The 22,688-nt window shown below is 35.9% G+C and overlaps 2 protein-coding genes across 3 annotated transcripts; one reads left to right on the top strand and one right to left on the bottom strand.

Annotated features, from left to right (window-relative positions):
* Window positions 1-11,790: 11,790 nt before the first annotated feature.
* On the top strand, window positions 11,791-12,789 carry LOC132293717 (major strawberry allergen Fra a 1-2-like). The gene is made up of 2 exons (XM_059791311.1): window positions 11,791-12,090; window positions 12,263-12,789. Exons 1-2 carry the CDS (start codon window positions 11,903-11,905, stop codon window positions 12,552-12,554), a joined length of 480 nt encoding a protein of 159 aa, XP_059647294.1. The 5' UTR covers window positions 11,791-11,902; the 3' UTR covers window positions 12,555-12,789.
* Window positions 12,570-22,478, bottom strand: LOC132293706 (F-box/kelch-repeat protein At3g06240-like). 2 transcript variants are annotated; one of them, XM_059791293.1, is made up of 3 exons: window positions 21,201-22,477; window positions 15,090-15,349; window positions 12,570-14,005 (listed from the first exon to the last, which is right to left on the bottom strand). In XM_059791293.1, exons 1-3 carry the CDS (start codon window positions 22,346-22,348, stop codon window positions 13,992-13,994), a joined length of 1,422 nt encoding a protein of 473 aa, XP_059647276.1. In that variant the 5' UTR covers window positions 22,349-22,477; the 3' UTR covers window positions 12,570-13,991. The 2 variants fall into 2 exon arrangements, with proteins under 2 accessions (XP_059647276.1, XP_059647285.1); XM_059791302.1 differs by lacking the exon at window positions 12,570-14,005 and having other exon boundaries at window positions 14,858-15,319; window positions 21,201-22,478.
* Between the last annotated feature and the right edge of the window lie 210 nt (window positions 22,479-22,688).

Below are 22,688 nucleotides of genomic sequence, written 5' to 3'. Positions count from 1 at the left end.
CATTTTCCGTGATAATTAATGGGGAGAGAGGTGACTGTTTTACTCCTTTTCGAGGCCTTCGGCAAGGAGACCCTTTATCTCCATACCTTTTTTGTTCTGCACTGAAGGTCTTTCTTCCTTGTTTCAAGACTTAGCTCGAAGAAAGAAGCTTCACTGCCTTAGGATGGGTAGGGGTTGCCTCCCTATTTCCCACTTGCTTTTTGCATATGATGCTCTCCTCTTTTGCAAGGCTACAGTTCCAAAGGTTATCAAGGTGAAATTTCTTCTTGATAGACATGAGGCTCTCACTGGACAACTGATTAATTTGGAGAAGTCTTGTCTTTATTTTTCCCCTAATACTCCGACGCAGTTAAAAGACCAATTCTGTCACTCTCTGGGAATACGCAATGTTTACCGGTCGAATAAGTATCTGGGGCTACCGTCTCTCCTTGGTAAATCAAAAATTGCAGCTTTCAGCTTCCTTTAAGACAGTCTCTTCTAGAACTAAAGCTCTAAAAGGGGAGTTGCTTTCTAAAGTCGGCAGAGAGGTTATGTTCAAGCGGTACTATCAGCACTCCCAACATATGCTATGCAATGTTTCACGATTCCAAAATCTAATTGCAAGACTTTGACTAGCATGTTTACCAACTTTTGGTGGAGCGGAGAAGAGAAGTCTAATAAAATTAAATGGCTCAGTTGGGATACCTTATGCAAATCTAAAGCTAAGGGGGGTATTGGCTTCAAGGATGTGGAGGCTTTTAACCTTGCTCTTCTCGCTAAGATGGCGTGGCAAATGGAAAAGGGGGATGGATCCTTACTGGTTAATTCTTTCAAGCAGAAATACTTTAAGGGCTTTGCTTTTGTGGATGCGCCTTATAAATCCAATGCCTCGTGGGCATGGAAAAGTATTCTCTCAGCTAAGGAGGTCATTAAAAGAGGTATGTTGTGGCGGATTGACGACGGCTCTTCGATTGATTGCTGTCTCTGTTGGGATTTATATGCTCTGGCATAGCAAATTCCTGTTTGGATTAAAGTGACATATGTTCCTGACGTTTATGAAATATTTATATTTTATACAATTGGTGAATTCAATGTATTATATTTCGATTCATTATAGAATTGATAGTGTCCATTTGATTACAAGAGATATTTATATATATGTTTGTGATGGCAATCAATGCATGATATATAAATAGTAATCATAAATGGTTCATAGTCGGTAATTATGGATGGACTCATAAGTAATTAAGATTTGAACTGGATCCGCGTTAGGTTGAAATATATTGCGAGAGCCGTCGTATGCAATTGCTCCCTATCACCGTCATGGCATTTGACTCTTAAGTATGAGAAAATTATAGACTCTTTTATTAATTAATAATTACTTTGATTTATTCGGCGGATTCTTCGGGATCCTTAGACCGACACTTTGGGTAGTTATATAATTAATAGTTAGAGGGTTATATTTTCAATATTTGCATCATTGCTACTTGTATTTATTTTGTATTGATTATGGTTGATCACAAAGTAAATTCGAAGGCCTTCGTGTATTTTTAGACAAAATGGTTTATTATATATTTATTTATTTAAATTATTATTTTTGTCAAACAAATGTTTTATTGTGATCAAGCCAGAAATAATCAAAGATACCAAAATAGATATATTAATTAAGTAGTCGGATTGATGGCTTTATTTATCCGATAACTAATTATACATAAAGGGGTCAAAGTGCAATATTGACTTAGAGGTTATTTATTATTTAATTGGAGTTCAATTAATTTCTTTTAGTGGAGTAGAAATTAATTTATGAATTAATTGAATTGGGTCCATGGACCGGGCCAATTATTAATTCATTGTAGCCAATAAAATAATAGGCCCAATGGATTCTCACTCATAGCCCAACTTGATATTGGAATCATATTAGATTTGAGACATATGAATTAGAGATGGAGAAGGATTTGTTGTTTCCTTTTCTTTATTTTTATGTTGCCTATAAATATACATGGTCTATGTATATTTTAGGGGGTGATTTTTATGAGAAGGAAAAAGGAATATTTTTTCTCTCTCTAGAAAATTAGGGTTTATGTTCTCATCTAATGGAGGCTCCCACAAACCTAGTTTTCCGAGGTAATTCATGGAGGCTTATGAGTGATTCCTAAAGGCAAAATAATTACCAAGAAGATGGAGATCCAAGGAGAAGGCATCTTGCTAAGGGATCTACAATAAGTGAGAACATTCACTTTAGAGGAAAATTTTAAAGGTTTACTCAGACCTTTGATGTAAGTATTCAATCCATTAATTGAATGATATATCATATTTTTATTTTTGCATAAAACTTGTCTCTATGTGATGAATCAAGATCTATGAATCAAAATCCCTCAAAAAGTTTTTAAAACTTGCACGTTTCCCAACAGTGGTATCAGAGCATGGTTTGATTCATTACTAGAGATCATGTTTTTATCAAAATCATCATCATGGATCCAAATTATATATATATATTGATGTATGATTTAATATATTGATACATGATGATGTATGTATAATTGTGAATGGATGATGATGTGTGTTTGGGCCATGGATGAAGCTTATAGGTTAATTGAATGTAATTTTATCTTTGGATGACTGTAATTAAGGCTTTGATTTAGCCGTTTGAAAGTTCAATGATGTAATTTAATTTTTTCATTGTATTTCAAATTGTAAATTTATTTAAAGCCATGTAATCTTCATCAAGGGATACTATGAAGCTTCAAGAAGGTCCAAGAGGGTTAAATTAGGCTTTAGGAATTTTCTGGGATTTTTTAGAAATTTTCTGGAATTTTTTTGAAATTTTTAGGGCCTAAATTTAATTTCTGAAAATTTTTATTAATTTTTCTGGAATTAACGGCGGTTTTCCAGTGACCGGAGGCTCGCCGGCGGCAAGAGGCAAGACCGGAGGAAGAGATGGGATCCGGTGCAGCGCAGGACCATGCAACTGGATCCACAACCGTTGATCAAAGGCTGCAATCAAGTGCAGCACCAACATAATACACCTGGCACGTGAGGAGCACGCGCCAGGGTCATCAGTTTGCTGGCGCGTGAGAAGCACGCGCCAGCACAAGTCAACCTCTTCCATGCGTGCGTGCAGGCGCGTGGAGGTGCTCCCACGTGCCCCAGGCACGTGCAAGCGCGTGGGGGCGCGTGTCTTGACCTGGTAGCTCCCCTAGGCACGTGGGAGCATGTGTGGGGTCCTTCGGGCTTGTTCCAGGCACTGTTATGCTTCTTCAGGCGTGTTCTTGTCTCCTACGGGTGTTTGCAAGTGGATGGAGGACCCTCGGGCAATACTTAGAGCAATTAAATGTTAAAAGTTAAATCTATTGGCCATTTAAATTGTTTCTGTCTGTGGTTTAATTATTTATTGATGTATGTGATGCATGGAATAGATAATTGATTATTAATTATTATTCATGCATTGGATCCATGATCTTTATTTAAATGGCTTGATTTACATTAATTAAATTATGAAAATTAATTGGATTAGATTACTAATTAATTTGAGGGCACTTATTGGGAAACGAAAAATTATTTTCGTAAATTATTTTTAAAGTGTGCTTCAAATTAAATATTAGTGAATCATTTAAAGTCCAAATATTTTCTAAATTTAATGGGATTAAAATCAAGACGTTTTGCATGCATTATATCATGTAAATTGAAAACCCTAATTATTAATGACTAAAAATTGAGTGGGAGCGGGGATTTTTATATATTGCCCCATGGCCTTCGTTATTAAAACCATTGTAATTAGATCTTCAAAAATAAGGCCCCATGCATGATTTGAAGAGTCTTAATATTTCAAGAATGGTTATCTCATGAAAATAATAATATTAAATGTTCATTGTAATTAAATCTTTAAAAATAAGGCCCTACGCATGATTTAAAGAGTCTAGATTATAATGACAAGATATTTAATATTTTATTTTTCATTAGAGCTTTAATAACGTTATACACTCAATCTAAAATCAATAGTGTTAGCTCCCCAACGGAGTGGTCTACCCTAAGTGATTTTAGAAAGGCTAAACATAATCGGGAATTATTTCATATAGATAGACAAGACATTGTCTTAAGAAATATGGAGATGATGGGATTTGCCCGCCAATAACAATAATGAACTTCACCAACCGAATAAGTTATTGGTGTATTGGTTATCCGATTTTTCATGCAGTGGTTAAGGGACCCACATATTATTTTAATGGAAGTTCTCACCTAATAGCAAATGAATCTCTACAATAGTAATAATGAACTCCTCCAACAGGATAAGTTATTGACATATTGATTGGTTGATTTATTATGCTACAGAGTTGAGGGACCCACATTAATTAAAAGGGATTGTTCACCAATAATGATAATGATCTCTTGTTCGATTGAGATTTATTATATTATGTGGTAAACAAATTCATTTTAATTTTGAATATGCATGACAGTATTAATAATTCACCTTGCATATTGTATGAATGCATTTATATTCAGACTAATTATGTCTAATCCATTTTATCTGCTTGCTAATTTCAATGTATGTGGACTTCATTTATAATGATTAGAAAAGGAATTTAGATATTTTATTCACAACGTGGTGGTACAAATGTATTTACTACTCCTAAAACCTAATCTTTTTACTTTATGATACCCAAGAGAACATTAATGCTTTGAATAAGTAAAATAAGGCAAATGAGATGAATTGGTGCAATATTCTAGAGTTTACCTCGAATACGCTCCAAATTATTTTATTTTCTTCAAGCATCATGTTAAATGTCAATAAGATGTTTTGGTGAGATTAGATGGAGAGTATGCTAAAGTACTATATCAGACTTGAATAGCATCAAGATAGCCTAAGGAACTCCAGTATGAAATCGAATTTTGGAAAATGATTGTTTATTATTTAAAATTAGTTGGAGATAAATAGGGCTGACTTGGGTGGTAAGTTTCAAGTTGACATAATTATTGCCTTGTTACCAAACTCGTTCGACTCTGTTAGAGTGAACTAAATAAGGAATCAGTTTGAGTTCACACTCGCTGATATTCTTATAGAATTGGTAACAGATGAAGGGATAATCAAGAGTTTGGGCGTTCCTATCAATCTAACCTAGTCTATACCATCTTCTTCTAGGCCCAAGTGGACGGGCAAAGCAAAGAAGAAGGATGATAATAGGACTAGGCTAGCACAAAACATAGGTATCTAAAAGGTTAAAGGGAATAAGGCAGTGTATGTTGAGGGCAAATGAAACTGTTTCTTTTGCCGTTAACTAAAACACTATAAGACGAACTGTCTAAGCAATGACGTGGCATATGAAAATATATATTTAATCATTGAGCTATGTTATGTGGTTGCATTTATTAATTCCTGATGGATAGATTCTGGAGCCACTAAACATGTTTGCAATTCATCGTAAGGATTTCAGGAATCCAGAAGCCTTGATGATATGGATATATATTTATCTTTTGACCTGATGCCAAGGTTGTAGTTAGGTCAGTGGGAGTATTACATCTGAAATTAGAGAGTATGAGGATATTAGTATTAGAAAACTATCTTTATGCACAGAAGTTAGACGCAATCTAATTTTGTTTCACTTATGGTTTATAAAACTGTGTTGTTATTTTGTAAAACTGGTTTTATAAAATTAAATAGATATGCTATTGCTTCTGGTGCATTGAAAGATGGTTAATATACTATAATCACAAACTCTTAAGATTTGCAGGATGTAAAAACTAATGTTGCATCTTTTAGATTGAATGTTAAGAGAAAATTTGTTATTCCTGACTCATTGTATTTTTAATGTCTATTTTTGGGTTGTTATCAATTAAAATAAGATTCAAAGATTGGTCAAAGAAGGTTAATTACCTAGTGAGGCAGGGTAGCCTAAACCAAACTTGTGAACCCTGTTTTGAAGGATAGATAACTCTTAGGGCTTAATCAGCCAGATGAAATAGACATAAAGGACAATTGGAGTCGGTACACACTGACACGTGTGGTCTTATGAACATCCAAGCAAGATTACTCACGTTTTGGATAAGTTTATCTGATGCAACACAAGTCTTAAACTCTTGGTATTTTCTGAGAAGGTTAAGACTGATGTGGAACACATATTAGGTAAACTTATCAAGACACTTCAATCTGATCGAGGATATGAGTATTTCTTGGGATAGTGCAAAGACTATATGGTCAATGAGGGTATTATGTACCAGTTTTCCGCAATTGACGCTAAATGTATTTAGGTGTCAAATAGGAATAACAGAATTCCACTTAACATGGTTAGATCTATGATCAGCTATGCTATATTATCTCTTTCATTTAAGAGTTTAGCGTTAATGACATCGATGCGCATTATGAACTGCATTCCATCTTAGTCTGTCTCAAGGATACCGTTGAGCTGTGTTTTTGACTAAATCTTAGTTTGAATCACATGCACGTATGGGGTAGTCTTGCACATGTGCGTTTGATATGGACAAGTAAGTTGGAAGCAGATCATAGGCATGCTAGATTTGATAGCTACTCTTAAGTCACTAGGATGGATTATTTTATGATCTCAAAGATAAAAGTTGATTGTTTACACTCACTGTTTATCTATAGGAGAATCATATTATGAATCACATACCTAGTAACTTAATGTTAGAGAATATGGTATGAGTACCAGATGTACCACATGTGAACACACTTATTATAGAGATTGAGAATAATATATGAATTCTCTATTGATGCGTCAGCATCATCTAGTACACAGATTCCTGCATTGGTACATTAATGTAGTGGGAGGATTATCATCCAACCGATAGAATCATGTTTTTAGGTGAGACCATTATGGACATCCCTGTTAAACATGAGTTGGACCCAGTAAGCTACACGGAAGCGTGAACCGATATGGATACAGATCGTTTTGGCGAGTTACTATGAAATCAGAGTTGGAATCTATGTATTCTAATAAATTCTGGGATCTTGTAGAACTTTCTAGTAGGGTGATACCTATGGAAGGCAAGTTAATCTACAAAAAGATACCAGAAGATTTCTTAGTGAATAAATCATGAGTGTACAAGGGAATGTCATTATTTTTCTTAATTCTATTTATTGATGACATCCTACTCATTTATAATGACGTGGAAGTTTTGTCATCAATAAAAAGGTAGTTGTTCAATTACTTTTAAATGAAGGATTTTCAAGATGTAAGCTATATTCCTAGGATCAAGCTTTTGCAAGATCAGGTTAAAAGGAAAATAGGCTTATCTTAATAATCCTACATTGATAAAGTTTTGACCAGGTTTGGTATGCATAACTCAAAGAATGAGTTCTTGCTTTATTGATATGGATTGCTCTCTCTAGTAAGTAGTTTTTCAAGACTATCAAAGGAGATTGAGCAAATGAGACTGGAACAATATGCTTCGGCATATGAGAGTCTCATATATGCCATGGTCTATACCAAACAGGACATCCGCTACATTGTAGGGATAGTCAGTAAAGATCAGTCCAATACTGGACTTGACAACTAGTCTGTTGTGAAAAATATCATTAAGTACCTAAGGAGAATCAATGATATCATACTCATTTATGGATGTGATGATATGATCCTAGTCAGGTATGCTAGTTCTGATTTTCAATCAGAAGTAGATACTATGAGGTTCATGACTTAGTGTATGTTCACTTAATGGAAAGGAAATCAGTTGGTAGATTATTAAGCAGATTTCAACTGCTGACTCAAACCTGCAGGTGGAATATATTGCAGCCTTAAAGGCGGCAAAAGAAGCCTATTGGTTTGATCTCACTGATTTAGAGGTTGTGGAGCATACTAGCCTTCCTATCGAGCTATATTGCGACAATAGTGCAGAAGTAGTCCAAACCAATGACCCAAGGTTCCATAGATGAACAAAATACACTGATAGGAAGTATCATGTTCTACATGATATTGTCCGGCAAGAAAATGTACTTGTGGCTAGAACGTTGCATTGGAACACAACTTTGTTGATCCATTGATAAAGGTGTCGTCGATCAATAGTTTTGATCAACACCTGGATAACATTCGAGTTAGATGCAATTTGAATTAGCTATGAGGAAAATGTACTTGTGGCTAGAACATTGTATTGGAACACAACTTTGTTGATCCATTATCAAAGGTATTATTGATCAATAATTTTGATCATCATCTGGATAACATTGGAGTTATGTGCAATTTGAATTGGCTATGAGGGCAAGTGGGAGCTGTTGGGATTTATATGCTCTGGCATAGCAAATTCCTGTTTGGATTAAAGTGACATATGTTCCTGACGTTTATGAAATATTTATGTTTTATACAATTGGTGAATTCAATGTATTATATTTCGATTCATTATAGAATTGATAGTGTCCATTTGATTACAAGAGATATTTATATATATGTTTGTGATGGCAATCAATGCATGATATATAAATAGTAATCATAAATGGTTCATAGTCGGTAATTATGGATGGACTCATAATTAATTAAGATTTGAACTGGATCCGCGTTAGGTTGAGATATATTGCGAGAGCCATCGTATGCAATTGCTCCCTATCACCGTCATGGCATTTGACTCTTAAGTATGAGAAAATTATAGACTCTTTTATTAATTAATAATTACTTTGATTTGTTCGGCGGATTCTTCGGGATCCTTAGACAGACACTTTGGGTAGTTATGTAATTAATAGTTAGAGGGTTATATTTTCAATATTTGCATCATTGCTACTTGTATTTATTTTGTATTGATTATGGTTGATCACAAAGTAAATTCGAAGGCCTTCGTGTATTTTTAGACAAAATGATTTATTATGTATTTATTTATTTAAATTATTATTTTTGTCAAACAAATGTTTTATTGTGATCGAGCCAGAAATAATCAAAGGTACCAAAATAGATATATTAATTAAGTAGTCGGATTGATGGCTTTATTTATCCAATAACTAATTATGCATAGAGGGGTCAAAGTGCAATATTGACTTAGAGGTTATTTATTATTTAATTGGAGTTCAATTAATTTCTTTTAGCGGAGTAGAAATTAATTTATGAATTAATTGAATTGGGTCCATGGACCGGGCCAATTATTAATTCATTATAACCAATAAAATAATAGGCCCAATGGATTCTCACTCATAGCCCAACTTGATATTAGAATCATATTAGATTTGAGACATATGAATTAGAGATGGAGAAGGATTTGTTGTTTCCTTTTCTTTATTTTTATGTTGCCTATAAATATACATGGTCTATGTATATTTTAGGGTGTGATTTTTATGAGAAGGAAAAAGGAATATTTTTTTTCTCTCTAGAAAATTAGGGTTTATTTTCTCATCTAATTGAGGCTCCCACAAGCCTAGTTTTCCGAGGTAATTCATGGAGGCTTATGAGTGATTCCTAAAGGCAAAATAATTACCAAGAAGATGGAGATCTAAGGAGAAGGCATCTTGCTAAGGGATCTACAATAAGTGAGAACATTCACTTTAGAGGAAAATTTTAAAGGTTTACTCAGACCTTTGATGTAAGTATTCAATCCATTAATTGAATGATACATCATATTTTTATTTTTGCATAAAACTTGTCTCTATGTGATGAATCAAGATCTATGAATCAAAATCCCTCGAAAAGTTTTTAAAACTTGCACGTTTCCCAACAGTCTGATAATTGGATTCTGGATTCTCTTGATTTCAAAGTGTCATTAAAGCCAAACCCGCTCATTTTTCCTTAGTATCGAATCTTATTATTCCTTCTTTTCACTGTTGGAATACTCATTTGGTTCGTCAACATTTTAATGAGCGGGATTGCAAGTCTATCTTTCAGATTCCGTTGAGCTTTCGGGGTGGTATGGATACTAAGATTTAGAGCAGCACTATTGATGGTGGTTTCTTTGTCAAGAGTGCTTATAAGGTGGCTTTTTCCATTCTCCATCCTCCTCCTCAATCTCTTCCTATGGAAGTTTGTAGTTTTGATTCATCTAGTGGCGATATGTGGAAGGGGTGTGGCATCTTCGGGCTTATAAGAAAATTCAGATCTTTATTTGGTTGAGCCTTCATGAACGGATTCCGGTGAACAATCAGCTTTTTAAGCGTGGGGTGTCTCAATTTTCTGGTTGTGCTTATTGTGGGCATTTTGATGAAATCGTGGATCATCTTCTTTGCACTTGTCCATTTGCTTGTAAGGTTTTGAAATTGAGTCCTCTTCGTTTGGATTTCAGCGGCGCGTTTCCTACCACTTGGCAAAAGCGTTGGGTTGAGATGTGCAACAGATGGAGTTCCACAGCGCAGTCCGCTGACTGTAGTGGATTGGCGGCTTTCATCTGTTGGTCTATCTGGAAAAGCCGAAACAACCTGACTTTTTACAGGTCTAGTAGCGATCCTTTTGAAGTGGCTTAGAGGGCTTTTAGCGATTTCAATGAATTTTCGGAAGTCTCTCGCCAGCATCTTCTCCTTTATTTTCCTTCTCCTCCTTCCCATGTTATTATTTCAAAATGGATTGCTCCTGTTGAGGGATTTCTCAAGCTCAACTTTGATGCGGCTTTCAATTCTATTTCCAAGTCTTGTGGTGGCGGTATTATCTTGAGAAATCATTTGGGTCAACCAATTAAGATTGCATCAGTGGTCTTACATAATGTTAGCAGCCCATCCTTAGCGGATAGTTTGGTGTTGAGAGCTTCTCTTCTTTTGTTGAAGGATTGGGGTTATGAGTTTGTTGTGGTTGAAGGAGACTGCCACTCGGTGCAACGTCTTCAACCTTCAATGGTGTCTCTTTGAGTGGTCCTGAAGGACATTTCTTTTCTTATTTCAGTTTGTCCAAACTCCTCCCTTGCTTGGACTCCTAGAAAAGGTAATGTTGTATCTCATTTAATGAGCAAAAAGGCTCTTGAAGCCGATTGTGGGAATTTGGAGTGGAGCATATGGCCCCCGTAATTGTTAAATGTTATTTTCCGTGAATGTATCTTCTCTCCTTTTCTATGTTAATTATCTAGTTGTTGTCAAAAAATAAAAAATAAAAAAAAATAAAAATCCACTTCATCTCGAATAATATTTTCTCTTAGAATTGTAAGTCCATTTAATTGAATATTAAAAGTCAAAACTAGTGCTACACGAAAAGTTCTCTCAGGCGCCACTACTTTTTTATTGGGTTGAACTAGTCTATAGTTTCCAACTCCAAGTAAGCCAACCAGTGGGTCGGTGGGAATAAAAAATACACTGGGTCGGTGGTCAAATTTGATGAAATACAGGAAAAGTAAATATATAACAACAATTTAACAAAATGAGCCTCGTCTAAAAGAACAAACAACGTCAAATCTGTTGTAGCATAATAATGGAAGTGGGATGGTAATGAGAGCCTCCAGGTGTGAGAGTGTCGGTTTGTTTCAAGGGTAAATTATAGTGACACTTCCCTAATTTACTTATATTTGCAGCCATATAAAATTTAGATCGTATGTTAAATTTGACAAAGACATCAATAATTATTATTGGCGAATTGGTGAATATCATAGAATTTTATTTTGCAGGTAAAAATTCGAATCTTCTCAACCATTTCATTGTCAAAGCTGTGGAGAGGGACCCCATAATTATGGGGTTCCAATTATTTATATGGTAGCCATGTGCATAGAATTCTTAGCAGCCAGATTTGAAAATTCAAGGATTCATTATTTATTAATATCCAACATGTTGTTGTTGTTTTAAAAAATGTAGCATGATTAGATATTATAATTTAATAAGGAATATTAGGACCCCATTTGCAGTCAAGTGGATATTTTCCATTTTAACTTACACAAAGGGGAACCTTCAACTAACTCTATAAATACCACCTTCAGTTCTTCCATTTTCCACACACCAAAACCTCTTCACCAGCCAATTGATACTTGGTACTCTTCTTCTCCTTTTTCCTTGCATCTTTTCAATCTCTTAAGACCAATTTCACTATCGATCATGGGTGTGATCAGTTATGATATGGAGATTACCTCCTCAATCCCCCCGGCCAAGATGTTCAAGGCCTTCGTCCTTGATGCCGACACCCTCATCCCCAAGATCTTGCCGCAAGCTATTAAGAGTGTTGAAATCATCCAAGGGGATGGAGGAGCTGGAACAGTCAAGTTGATCACTTTTGGCGAAGGCAAGTTTCTTTTATCAACACTAAGTTATGTTTAGAATAATCTAAAGCGTTGTTCAGTGCTCCAAATGTAACGTAAGTTATTTCTTGGAACATCTCTATGTATTACCTAAATACAAGTCTGTTATAAAATTATCTAACAAGCTAAATGGAAATATGTTTTGTTGATGTGCAGGCAGCCAAATGAAGAGCGTGAAGCATCAAGTTGATGGGATTGACAAAGAGAAGTTTGTGTATAGTTACAGCATAATCGAAGGTGATGCTTTGATGGGCGTACTTGAGAAAATCTGTTACGAGATCAAAATCGAAGCTTCCTCTGATGGAGGATCCATCTGCAAGAACAACAGTAAATATCACACCATAGGAGATGCCCAAATTACAGAAGACCAAATCAAGAGTGGCAAAGAAAAGGCGTCTGCAATGTTCAAGGCTGTTGAGGCCTACCTCTTGGCAAATCCTGATGCTTACTAAACATATATGTCTGAATTTTATTGCTTTTCCTTCCTGCCAAAATTTCCAAGTCATGATCAGTTGCCAAATAAAGTTCCAGTTGGATTAATTGTAATCGTGGAGTTACATGTACTGCCTGTTTTGCTTGAGGAATCCACGTTATACTGTTTTCATAAGTATACTAAAATTCTTCAGTTAAAGTTCAACAAATGAAATGATAGGTCTTCCGACCTCAATTGCCGACTCTTCCTCCTAATCCAACTTGGTTTAGTTTACAATGACGGGTGTCTTTGAATTTACAAGTTTCTCCATCAGCTCAAATTTCAAAAATTTCTCTCCATTTACCAGTAATATTGAACCTAGTCAATGCAATTATAGATGCTTTTTTAGTGGCGAGAAACACACCTCAGTCACACCTAATTTTCTCTTTTGAAATTTTGAAATTATCATCATCCACTTTGAAAGGTAAAAAAAATATCACTATATCATGATTCCTTGATCAATTATAAATGTTAAAAAGATTTTAAACAGACCATCGCTTTAAGTTTAAATAGACCATGACTTTTTAAGTTTCCTTATAATACATACATACAAACCCATTTACAGTCTTCGAATTATTCTTGGTTCTTTGTTCGTTTCCCGTGAGTAAGAGTGGGGCTGACCCTAGTTCCTTGTGTGTGTGTGTGTGCACACACAAAGAGTTTGGCTTCTCAAGGATGTTTTGGTCTTTTAAAATGTATGATATTTTTTACAGCTAAAATTGAAGGGCAATATCATCTTTTCTCACTTTTTGAGGGCTTGCTTGTATCAAATTTTTGATGGGGTGAAATTGTCCAAAAAATAGCTAACTTTTATTTCACGGTCAATAAACCAAACATCAAAGGGTGTGAGTGTAATTAACCAGTATACGAATCATAACCGCAAGACAATCCCTTTCAGTAATCACTTTCAGGTAACCCTAGTGGATAAGTAAGCTAATACCCTCTCTAAGGTTCAAAGCTTCAGCAGTTTCAGAACTGAATGTGTTGGAAAAGGGGAGTTAACAATAACAAAAAATCCTGCCATGACTTCCAATTACAAGAACTCAGATCCAATCTAAATGGTCCGAACCATGCTGGACAAAGAGCAAAAACAAAATAGATGAAGAAATCATTTAAGCCACAGGACTTACAAACAATCTCCTCCACATTTTTCAAATTCCCAGAATTCTTGATGCATACGGTTTCCTGGCTGGGACAACTGCTCTGAAGTCTTTGAAAGATCTTGAATTACAATCTCATAGGCAGTTTTGACAGAGAATTTATCGTTAGGGTTTGAGCCCCAAACCCCCAAACCAACTTATCTTCTCCACAATTTTGATGCATTGGAGTTTGCTGTTGAGGAAGGTGAATTGATTCCTTCTAATCATGAAATCGAGTAAAATAATGGGAAACTTCCTGGTTCTGCTAAGCGTTCAACTCATGCTCCTACATCTGGGGAAAGTGCAAAGTTCAAATTCTGAAAAATGAAGTGGTATACAGGATTTCAAATGGCAATGACATGATCAACATGTATTTTAGGTGTTGCAACTTGCAAATGGCAATGAGAAGGGAGTTTCATGCAACTATATTGTAAATGGGTGTGGATGAAGAAGTTAGGATCGCATATTTGTCTCCTTGGACTAATTCCAACCTAGGAAGCTCGGATACAGAAACAGGTACGACATAATACAGACACAGCGATACAGCAACTCTGAAAACAAAACGAACATGAATACAACATAGATACATCAAAAATGATAATATATTATACATATAATGTTTATTTTTACTCAATTTATCTATGAAATTCTAATTTGGAGCTTAAAGGTATTTATTTGTTATTTTTGTTTTTAAATTTTATATTATTTTCTACTTAACCTATAATATATTTTAAATTGCATAGAATCCCTTTTTCTACAAAATAATAATAATTACAAAATCACTATCTTGAGAGTATCCTTGTCGTATCTTAGTCATCCTAGTCGTGTCCAAGAATAAAATAAAATATTAAAATTTTATGACACTTTGTGAGTCCAACACGTGTCCTACACCTCCACGACACCCCTAAATGAAGTGTTTCCAACCTACTAACATCATAACCTATTAAAAAAATAAAAAATAAAAATATGCAGCATCAGGCACCAAATAAGGCATTTGCTAGCTGCTTACAGGAAGTCATTAGACGTTACAAAATAACACGACACATACTTAATAACAAATATCAACCTCACAAAGCATTCACATACTAAAAATAATATTTAATAACAATTAGAAAGAAGCACAACCAGAAACAAGCAACTGTAATAGAGAAGCAAATAAACAACGACCAAAATATATTCCTTTTATATATTAAAAAAGGATTCGAATGGGAAACAGTTACAATTCAGTCCAACTATTACTAAACATAACATGAAAAGCAATACGAAATCATGTCATCATCAAACAAAGCAGCTATTCTCACTAACTGACCATGACAAAACTTCTACATGGTAAAACCAAAGCTATCACTTAAGGTTCCGCAACTAAAACCTTTTACCTTCGTCAAGCATACTGATGAATTTCTCCCTCCAGTATGGATCCTGGAACATCTTTAAGGCCTTCTCGTAAATTGGTCTTTCTAGAATCCCAGTGGACTTGAGGAAATCCAAGAAATCTGATTGGGAGAAATGGTCGGTGATAAAATTGGAAGCCTCAATGCTCCTTGAGCTCGAACTTGAAGCCAAATCATTTCTTTTTGCTTCTGCCACTAATTGTTCTGTCCTGGTTCTACAGAGTTCAGTCATTGATTCAAAAACCCTAACCAAAAGATTGTTTGATCAAAGGATAATCAAAGAAACAATTTGCAAAGGAAACATAGAGCAAAAGAAACCTATGCAAACCCACATATGAATTCTCATAAAATCACATAAATATCATACAGATACTCCAGTTCATCTAAAAATGGACAAGTGAAAGATAACAAGGAGGAACAAACATAGAAAATATATCCACATAGTCCGCACTTGAATTCAAACCTCTGAAAAGAGATTATACAGTTTCTTAGTTCTTTGGACAGTTCTGCCAGTTCAAACAACGAAGAAAGGAGGAGCAAGTCCGTTAAAAGAGGAATCTTAGGATATGGAAGGACACTCGTCACTAGAGACATTGTCTATCATAATTTCCTTGTTGCTCCCTCTTGCACTCGTAATTTTTTATTTTTTTTTTATTATTATTATTTTTTTTTTACAAAAAAATAAAATAAAATAAAATAAAATAAAAAAACTCCCAATTACACGCTGGCCTGGCTATCAAACTTTCCAGCGCCTTAATGCCCCCACTTGGTCACAAGCCCGGAGCCCGGCTCTTGAACTCATAGTTCCACAATAGAAGAGAATGGTCACAGAAATGAAGTTAAAACGCTAGCTCGAATATTAACAAATATAAAAAGAGTATACTGCTTATATGTTTAATGCATAATGCCATTTAGGTGCATCCCTTAGCTCTTATGTTCCTGTAGTTCTCAGGAAATTTGATAAACATATCATTTCAGAACTTCTTGCACTTGTTCCAAAAAGGAATCTAAGAACAATTAACCACCAAGTTCCCAAAATTCACCTTTTGTTGTTGATGTTTTCAAATGGACAATGGTTTCCAAAGATGCAACCAAAATAACTCTGAAGAGTCCAACTAATGGCTTCATCAACGAGCAGATAGCCCTAGAATAAGAGCTTAATCAACTTACGAAATTCCCTGGGAGGTTTCATTTATAGTATGAGGTCTCATGGCTGAACCTAGTTATATGACTACTCTCTCATAAATTTTCTACTGAGAACCTAACGCGGTATGAGTAGGTCAATGTTCTACTCTTTAAAGCAATATCAGCTGCAAAACTCAAACAACCTGCACCATAAATTATAAGCAAGGATATGAATCCTAGTGAAATTTCTATACCAATTGTTAGCGGAATGCACAAGGTAATTATTAAATTTAGAAATATTTTATGTGGTAAATAAGCTCTATTAAGATGAGAAAATTACAAGAACAAGGCTGAGCTAGCCATACAGAAAACAAACCAAACAAAAGGCTAACAAGAGCAATGGTAGAAACAAAAATAAAGCATAAGCTAACTAAAGTAACAAAGCAACAAACTGAAAATAGTAATTGCAAAGTAAAAAGTCAGCAGAAAACATAGCAGGATAACAAAGAGCATAAAGAATTCAAATATCAGCCAACAAATCACGAGGCATTCTGAAACCCAATTCAGCAGCATATCAAGAAATCAATGACTTGAGCTTAGTAGCAAAAAAGACAGAAAATAGCAGAATGAACCAAGTCAGAAAAATGACTCCCAGGAAACAACATCATCCATCTAGAAGAATGACTACCAGGAAAAAAACATCGTCCGTCTAAAGCAGAGATATAATAAATTCAGCTGACAAGATAATCAACTCAATATGGATTCTAGAAGATTCCAAACTCCTTGAAGACACTTATTTATTTATTTATTTGGATAAATCTCCTTGAAGACACTTATTAGCAGAAAAAAACAAGAAATCTTCGAAGAGAAGAAGCTTGAAATCCGACAGATAAAAAATCTTGGCATTAACAGTACTAACATCCATATATCCATTGAAACTGCCTTTTATTTCTCATGATAAATATAATATACTGATGAAAACAAAATGAGAGTCTTTCTTTATAGGGCTTCCTCACGATCCTTGGTCAGGTGTTTACCTATAAACCCAATAAATGATGTTGTCCCAGGTATCAAGATGCACCTGAGCAAACTAAATTCCACATTTATCTTGAGATGGTCATGGTTCTTCTGATGACTGGAGAATGGATGTTTTCTGCCATATGTTTAGGACTGACATGTGCAGGAGATGACAAGTATGTCCATGAGATGTTCCAAGTGGTAGATGATGAGTGGGCCCTGGTGAAGCAAACGAAAAGCCCTTGCTGGAATCAGGGAAAGGGAGCTTAAAAATCTCATTTCCTATGTGAACTATGAGGGGAGAAGACGAGGAGGAAGTGAGAAGAGAAAGGTTGGGAGGAGAGAGGGGAAGACATCGTGTGCTTATGAAGCTCAAAACCAAGTCTTGGAACGTTCGGGGCTTGAACGACCCAAACAAAAGGAAGGCGGTGAAGGTTTTGATGAATAAATGGGAGGCGCATGTGGTGTGCTTGAAAGAATCTAAGTTGGCTTTTCTACTGATAGTGCTAAGAAGTCTATGGGAAGGCAGGTTTGGGGAATGGGAGGTGGTTGATGCGGAGGCGACTTCGGTAGGGATTGTGGTTCTTTGGGATAAAAGGAGGGGTCTCGAAATTTGACATGTGGAAGGGGATGTCACCTATCTCTCTCTTGTTCACTTTGGAGGAAGATGGTTCGCAATGGATGTTTTCAGGAGTTTATGGCCCAGTTGGGGATGTGGAAAGGAGGGGGTTGTGGGAGGAGTTGTTGATCGCTAGGAGGAGATGGAAAGCTCCATGGTGTGTGGGAGGGGACTTTAATGTTGTTACGATGCCTAGTGAAAGATCCACAAGATGAAGTTGGACTCCGGCCATGACAGGGTTCTCGGATTTCATTGACTCTCATCATCTTCTTGATCTTCCGATGGAAGGAGGCCAGTTCACATGGTCCAGTGGTCGGGAATCCCCTACGCCGTCTCACTTGGATAGATTATTTGTTTCTGGGGGCTTGGAGCAGAAGTTCCCTAATGTATCTCAGGTAGCTTTGGCTCGAGCGATTTTGGATCATATTCCAATTCTCCTTGATTGCGATGGGTTGGGAGGGGGAGAACCTTGTTCCGGATTGAGAATATGTGGCTTTGAGTAGAGGACTTCAAAGAGAGGGTTCGAACCTGGTGGACTAGCTGTAAGGTTAGAGGCAGCCTGAGTTCTATTCTAGCTACCAAAATTAGGTTGCTGAAGGGAGACATTAAGAAGTGCTTGGCAATCTGGAATGGTGCAACAACAGAATCCTCCTTGAAATCTCTGAGCTGGATAGGAAGGAGGGGGAGAGGGGCCTTAGCGACATGGAGGCAACTAGAAGGGAGGAGTGCAAGACTGAGTTTGGAAAGATTGTGGTGATGGTGGAGATCTCGTGGTGGCAGAAATCTAGAGCGCTTTGGTTGAAGGAAGAAGATCGGAATACGAGATTCTTCCATCGCTTACCAAACATCCATAGAAGAGGAAATCATATTGAAAGGATTCATATTGATGGGAATATGGTGATCGGGGAAGAGGATGTTCAGGCTGTATATTTATTTATTTATTTTCTTATTAGAAGATTCAGGCTGGGTTTGTGTCCTTTTATCAGACTGCTAACTGGATACCTTTACTTGATGGGCTTGAGTTTGCAGGAATCTAAGGGGTGATAGAGATTGGCTTGAGAGGCCATTTGGGGAGGATTCAAGGAAGAGGTGTTGGAGGCTTTGAGGAGTTGCAATGGCAACAAAGCTCCAGGACCGGATGGGTTCGCTTGGGCTTTTGTCCAACAAAATTGGGAGTTGGTGAAGACAGAGGTGATTGGAGCTCTCAATTCTTTTTATTCAGATGGTCATTTTGAGAATGAGCCTTAACGCCTCGTTCACCATGGGGTTATAATAGAATGTGATTAAATGTGTAATGCATAAATAATAGTTTCAATTTTGTTAAAAACCAAATCTGATAATTCAAACAATGAGGCTAATAATTTTGTCTATATAATCTCAGGTACATAGAAAAATTCATTGTGCTCATCTCACAATCAAGGAGCTCAACCTCATTGAATATCAGAGTTCAAGACTTAAGCAAGTGTAATAAGTAATAACTATTTCTTCCAAATTACCTAGAAAGGGTTTCTTACACAATGAAAGAGGCACAGCCACAATTAAACCTAAAAATACTGTGTCAATTGAACTATGCTTCACTCGATGGTACAAGCATGAAATAATAGCTCACCTACCATGTTCAGTGGACCCCCACTAATATAGCAACAATCAAAGTTCAACGACAATACTTATCCAAAAGGAAAGCTCAACAGCAATGAATCCCACTATAACTCTATAATTTTATAGTTAAATTTTATACTAGAAATTATGCTGTCAAGGAATAGATAACAAATATATTGTCACGCAGATTCTAGAAATTATACCATCAAGAGTAGATAATAAATAGATAATAAATATATTGTCATGCAGATTCTAGAAATTCTACAATATGGCCACAAATTGTCTAAACAAGACTAATAATGGTGTAGTTGCAAAGAAATGTTAATGTTGCACTGCCTAAATTCAATATTTATTAGAAAAGAAAAGAAGCTACTAAAAAAAAAGTTATTGGCCATCTTATAGTGTAGTTGTAACGAAATTTTAAATTGATATGTCTACATTCCATGTCTATAAGAAAGCGATGATGGTTATGATAAAAGCAATGCTAAGAATTGCCAAGGTGCAAACAATTCCTTGAGAGGGGAATGCTATTGGTCCTAAGTGGAATATTGTCTCAGAAATGGAGGTTGAAACAAAATTAGAACAGAATATCGCGTTGTCATACAAGGAAGAACCATATTTACTTCAGAGTCAGTGTTGAAGAGTGAAGGAAATTTGTCATTGATAAACCTGTATTAGCCTTAATGCCTTTTAATGAAATCTTAGTTGTAAAAAAATATCTAATAATAAAAATAAAATAATAAATAAAAAAAATAGTTATGCAGTTCATGTATTAGATTAAAAATATATATATATATATATATATATATATATATATATATAAAAATAAAAAATAAAAAAATAAAAAAGAAGAAGAAAAGAAGAAGCTATCATTGCTCACACTCTGGCACACAAACACATTACTCAGATGAAAAACAACCTTAGTTGTAGTCATATAGATTACGTAAGGAAATAAAACAAAGGAAAATAAGAAATATGATACCAAAGGTTATGTAGCTCATCATGTTAATGACTATAACAATATCCAAAGATGACTAGATATTTCTAACATTCAAAAATCGAAATAATACTCCTTCTATGTTGTTTTATTAGCTCTCTCCTAGAACTCATGCATATTCTTATTCTTAATAGATCTATGATTCTCATAAATACAAGTCCACAACTTGTGACTTGAATGAGTTCTGTCACCTAGCACTAGATTAGCCAGATATTCTTATGGTTTAATTTGAACCCAAGCAAGCATTGAAGAAGCTACTCCCATAGGACCACCAGGCACGCGTCGATAATATCTTCAATTATTTTCTAAGACCTAATCCAATAACTCAATAACGAGGCTATAATTTTTATCTACATGTTAACAATATGTTCAGAATTACGTAGAAGGGCTTTCATACACAAGTCATCCAGAAATGGAACAAAATTAAACCTTGAAAAGACCAAAATACTTCAACTTTGCTTTTCTCTTTGGAACAGGGATTGAAGAATAGCACTCTTACCATGTTGAATGGACCCCCACCACTCAAATAGGAAAAAATCTAAGTTCAACATCATTGAACCCCACTATAAACCTATAACAATATAGTTCAACTAAAGCCAAAAACTGCGTCACTCAAGCATAAATAACCGAATACATATTTATGTAGATGATAAAAAATTTCATACTATGGTGGCATATACAACATGAAGATATGAGAACTAAACACAAAACAATAGAATAGAAACCACCATCTATTTACCTATTTAGTTGACAATTCTTCAAGTTTCGACTCCCTTTAAATTTTCTCTCAATCCCAGAGTTGCAACAGGGTGAAACAAGGCTCTCCACATAGGTCTTCCCTGCTCTGAACGTCCTAGGAATGCCACGCACCACTATATCTCTTGATGTTCTCTCTTTGGCATTGAATGCAACCAATTTCTTTCCATCCATTTCCAATAGAACTTCCTCATCCACCAAAAAACATAAGGGTTCCATCATGTGCATATAAGGTTTACAGATTGTAGTAAATTTGGTCCAAGACTCAGTAACCCCATACTCCTTCATCGCCCAAACATCAGTTTTGTTACTATTACAACATACAAGCACACAGAGAAACTCTCCAAAAACTCCCAATCCATGTAAGACCAACCGGTTGTTGTCAATTGAGCTAGGTGCCGGCACATCACGGAATTTCTCCTCTGCTACATCAAAAGCAGCAATTACAGAAGAATAATCGGAAGACCTACAAGTTAACCAATGTATAGACCCATTTACAAGAACCAACGAGTAAGGCTCTAGAGAAGAATGATCATAGGGAACATCTTGAATCCTCCTCCAAGCACCGGTTTTGAGTGAAAACACACTTACAAATGTATCAGCGCATTCTTTTTCTTCTTCATCATCGTCATCCTCATCTCTAGCATTGTAAGCAACACTTAAAACCTTGTAATCATCTGTAGACGAATCGTACCCAAGTCCATACATGGTGTAACTGGAAAATGGATCAAGGGCAAAAGGGGATTTGGGTAACTTCTTGGACTCTCTAGTTGTTGGATTCAACAAAAACTTGGCGTTTTCTTCGTTGGCGATTAAAATCAAACCGTTCCAAGAACCCAAAATGTCGATCAACTCGTTCGGGTAATCAATCGGTGGGAAATCAAGCTTCGTTGCCATTACAGAGGCGCTATCAGAGGTTTCATCACAGTCGACGGAGTAAAGGTAGTCGGATAAGAGAATGACTCTCTGTGGTTTGTTTCGATTAAGGTGTGTTTGGGCAAAATGGGGGTCTGAGATTAGTGTAAGCCATGGCTTCGATACGCATTTGAATCGGCAGAGAGACTTTGCCGGCAGTCGAGAGAGTATGTCAATTAGCAGCTCCTGGGGAAGCTCTGCGCCGTTCGACGACATTGCCACCACGACAGTGTTCTGCGCCAGTGGAGGATGATTTCACTTTTAGGGCAGAGTTAGGGCATGGATTCGTAAAGTTTTGGGTTTCAAAGCATTGTGACTTGGAATTTGGGATCATATCACTTGTTGTAGTATTGTTCGTCCTGCTCGGGGTGAAAATTACCGCCAATAAAATAGTGTGTCATTTTCCTCTGTCTTAAAATGTGTGTCATTTTCATGTATTAAAATGAGTGGTCTAGAAATGGTTCACGTCATTTATGTTTGAAATGCACAATATGAATATATTAGAATGCACAATAGAAAAATATTAGAATGCACAGTAAAAAAAATATTAGGATGT

The sequence above is a fragment of the Cornus florida genome, unplaced genomic scaffold, assembly GCF_030987335.1.
Source record: "Cornus florida cultivar Cherokee Brave unplaced genomic scaffold, ASM3098733v1 CherokeeBrave_3.0.0_Hap2_Chr01, whole genome shotgun sequence".
Lineage (NCBI taxonomy): Eukaryota > Viridiplantae > Streptophyta > Magnoliopsida > Cornales > Cornaceae > Cornus > Cornus florida.
Note: the sequence above shows the minus strand (reverse complement) of the source record. Positions and strands in the feature narration are given on the sequence as shown.

Excerpts from the sequence above, each read along its gene's own strand:
- LOC132293717 (XM_059791311.1), top strand. The coding sequence starts at position 11,903 with ATGGGTGTGATCAGTTATGATATGGAGATTACCTCCTCAATCCCCCCG. Across the intron at positions 12,091-12,262 it reads ATCACTTTTGGCGAAGGCAA|CCAAATGAAGAGCGTGAAGC; the intron begins GTTTCTTTTATC and ends ATGTGCAGGCAG.
- LOC132293706 (XM_059791293.1), bottom strand. The coding sequence starts at position 22,348 with ATGTCGTCGAACGGCGCAGAGCTTCCCCAGGAGCTGCTAATTGACATA. Across the intron at positions 15,350-21,200 it reads AAGAATTGTCAACTAAATAG|GGTTTTTGAATCAATGACTG; the intron begins GTAAATAGATGG and ends TCTTTTGGTTAG.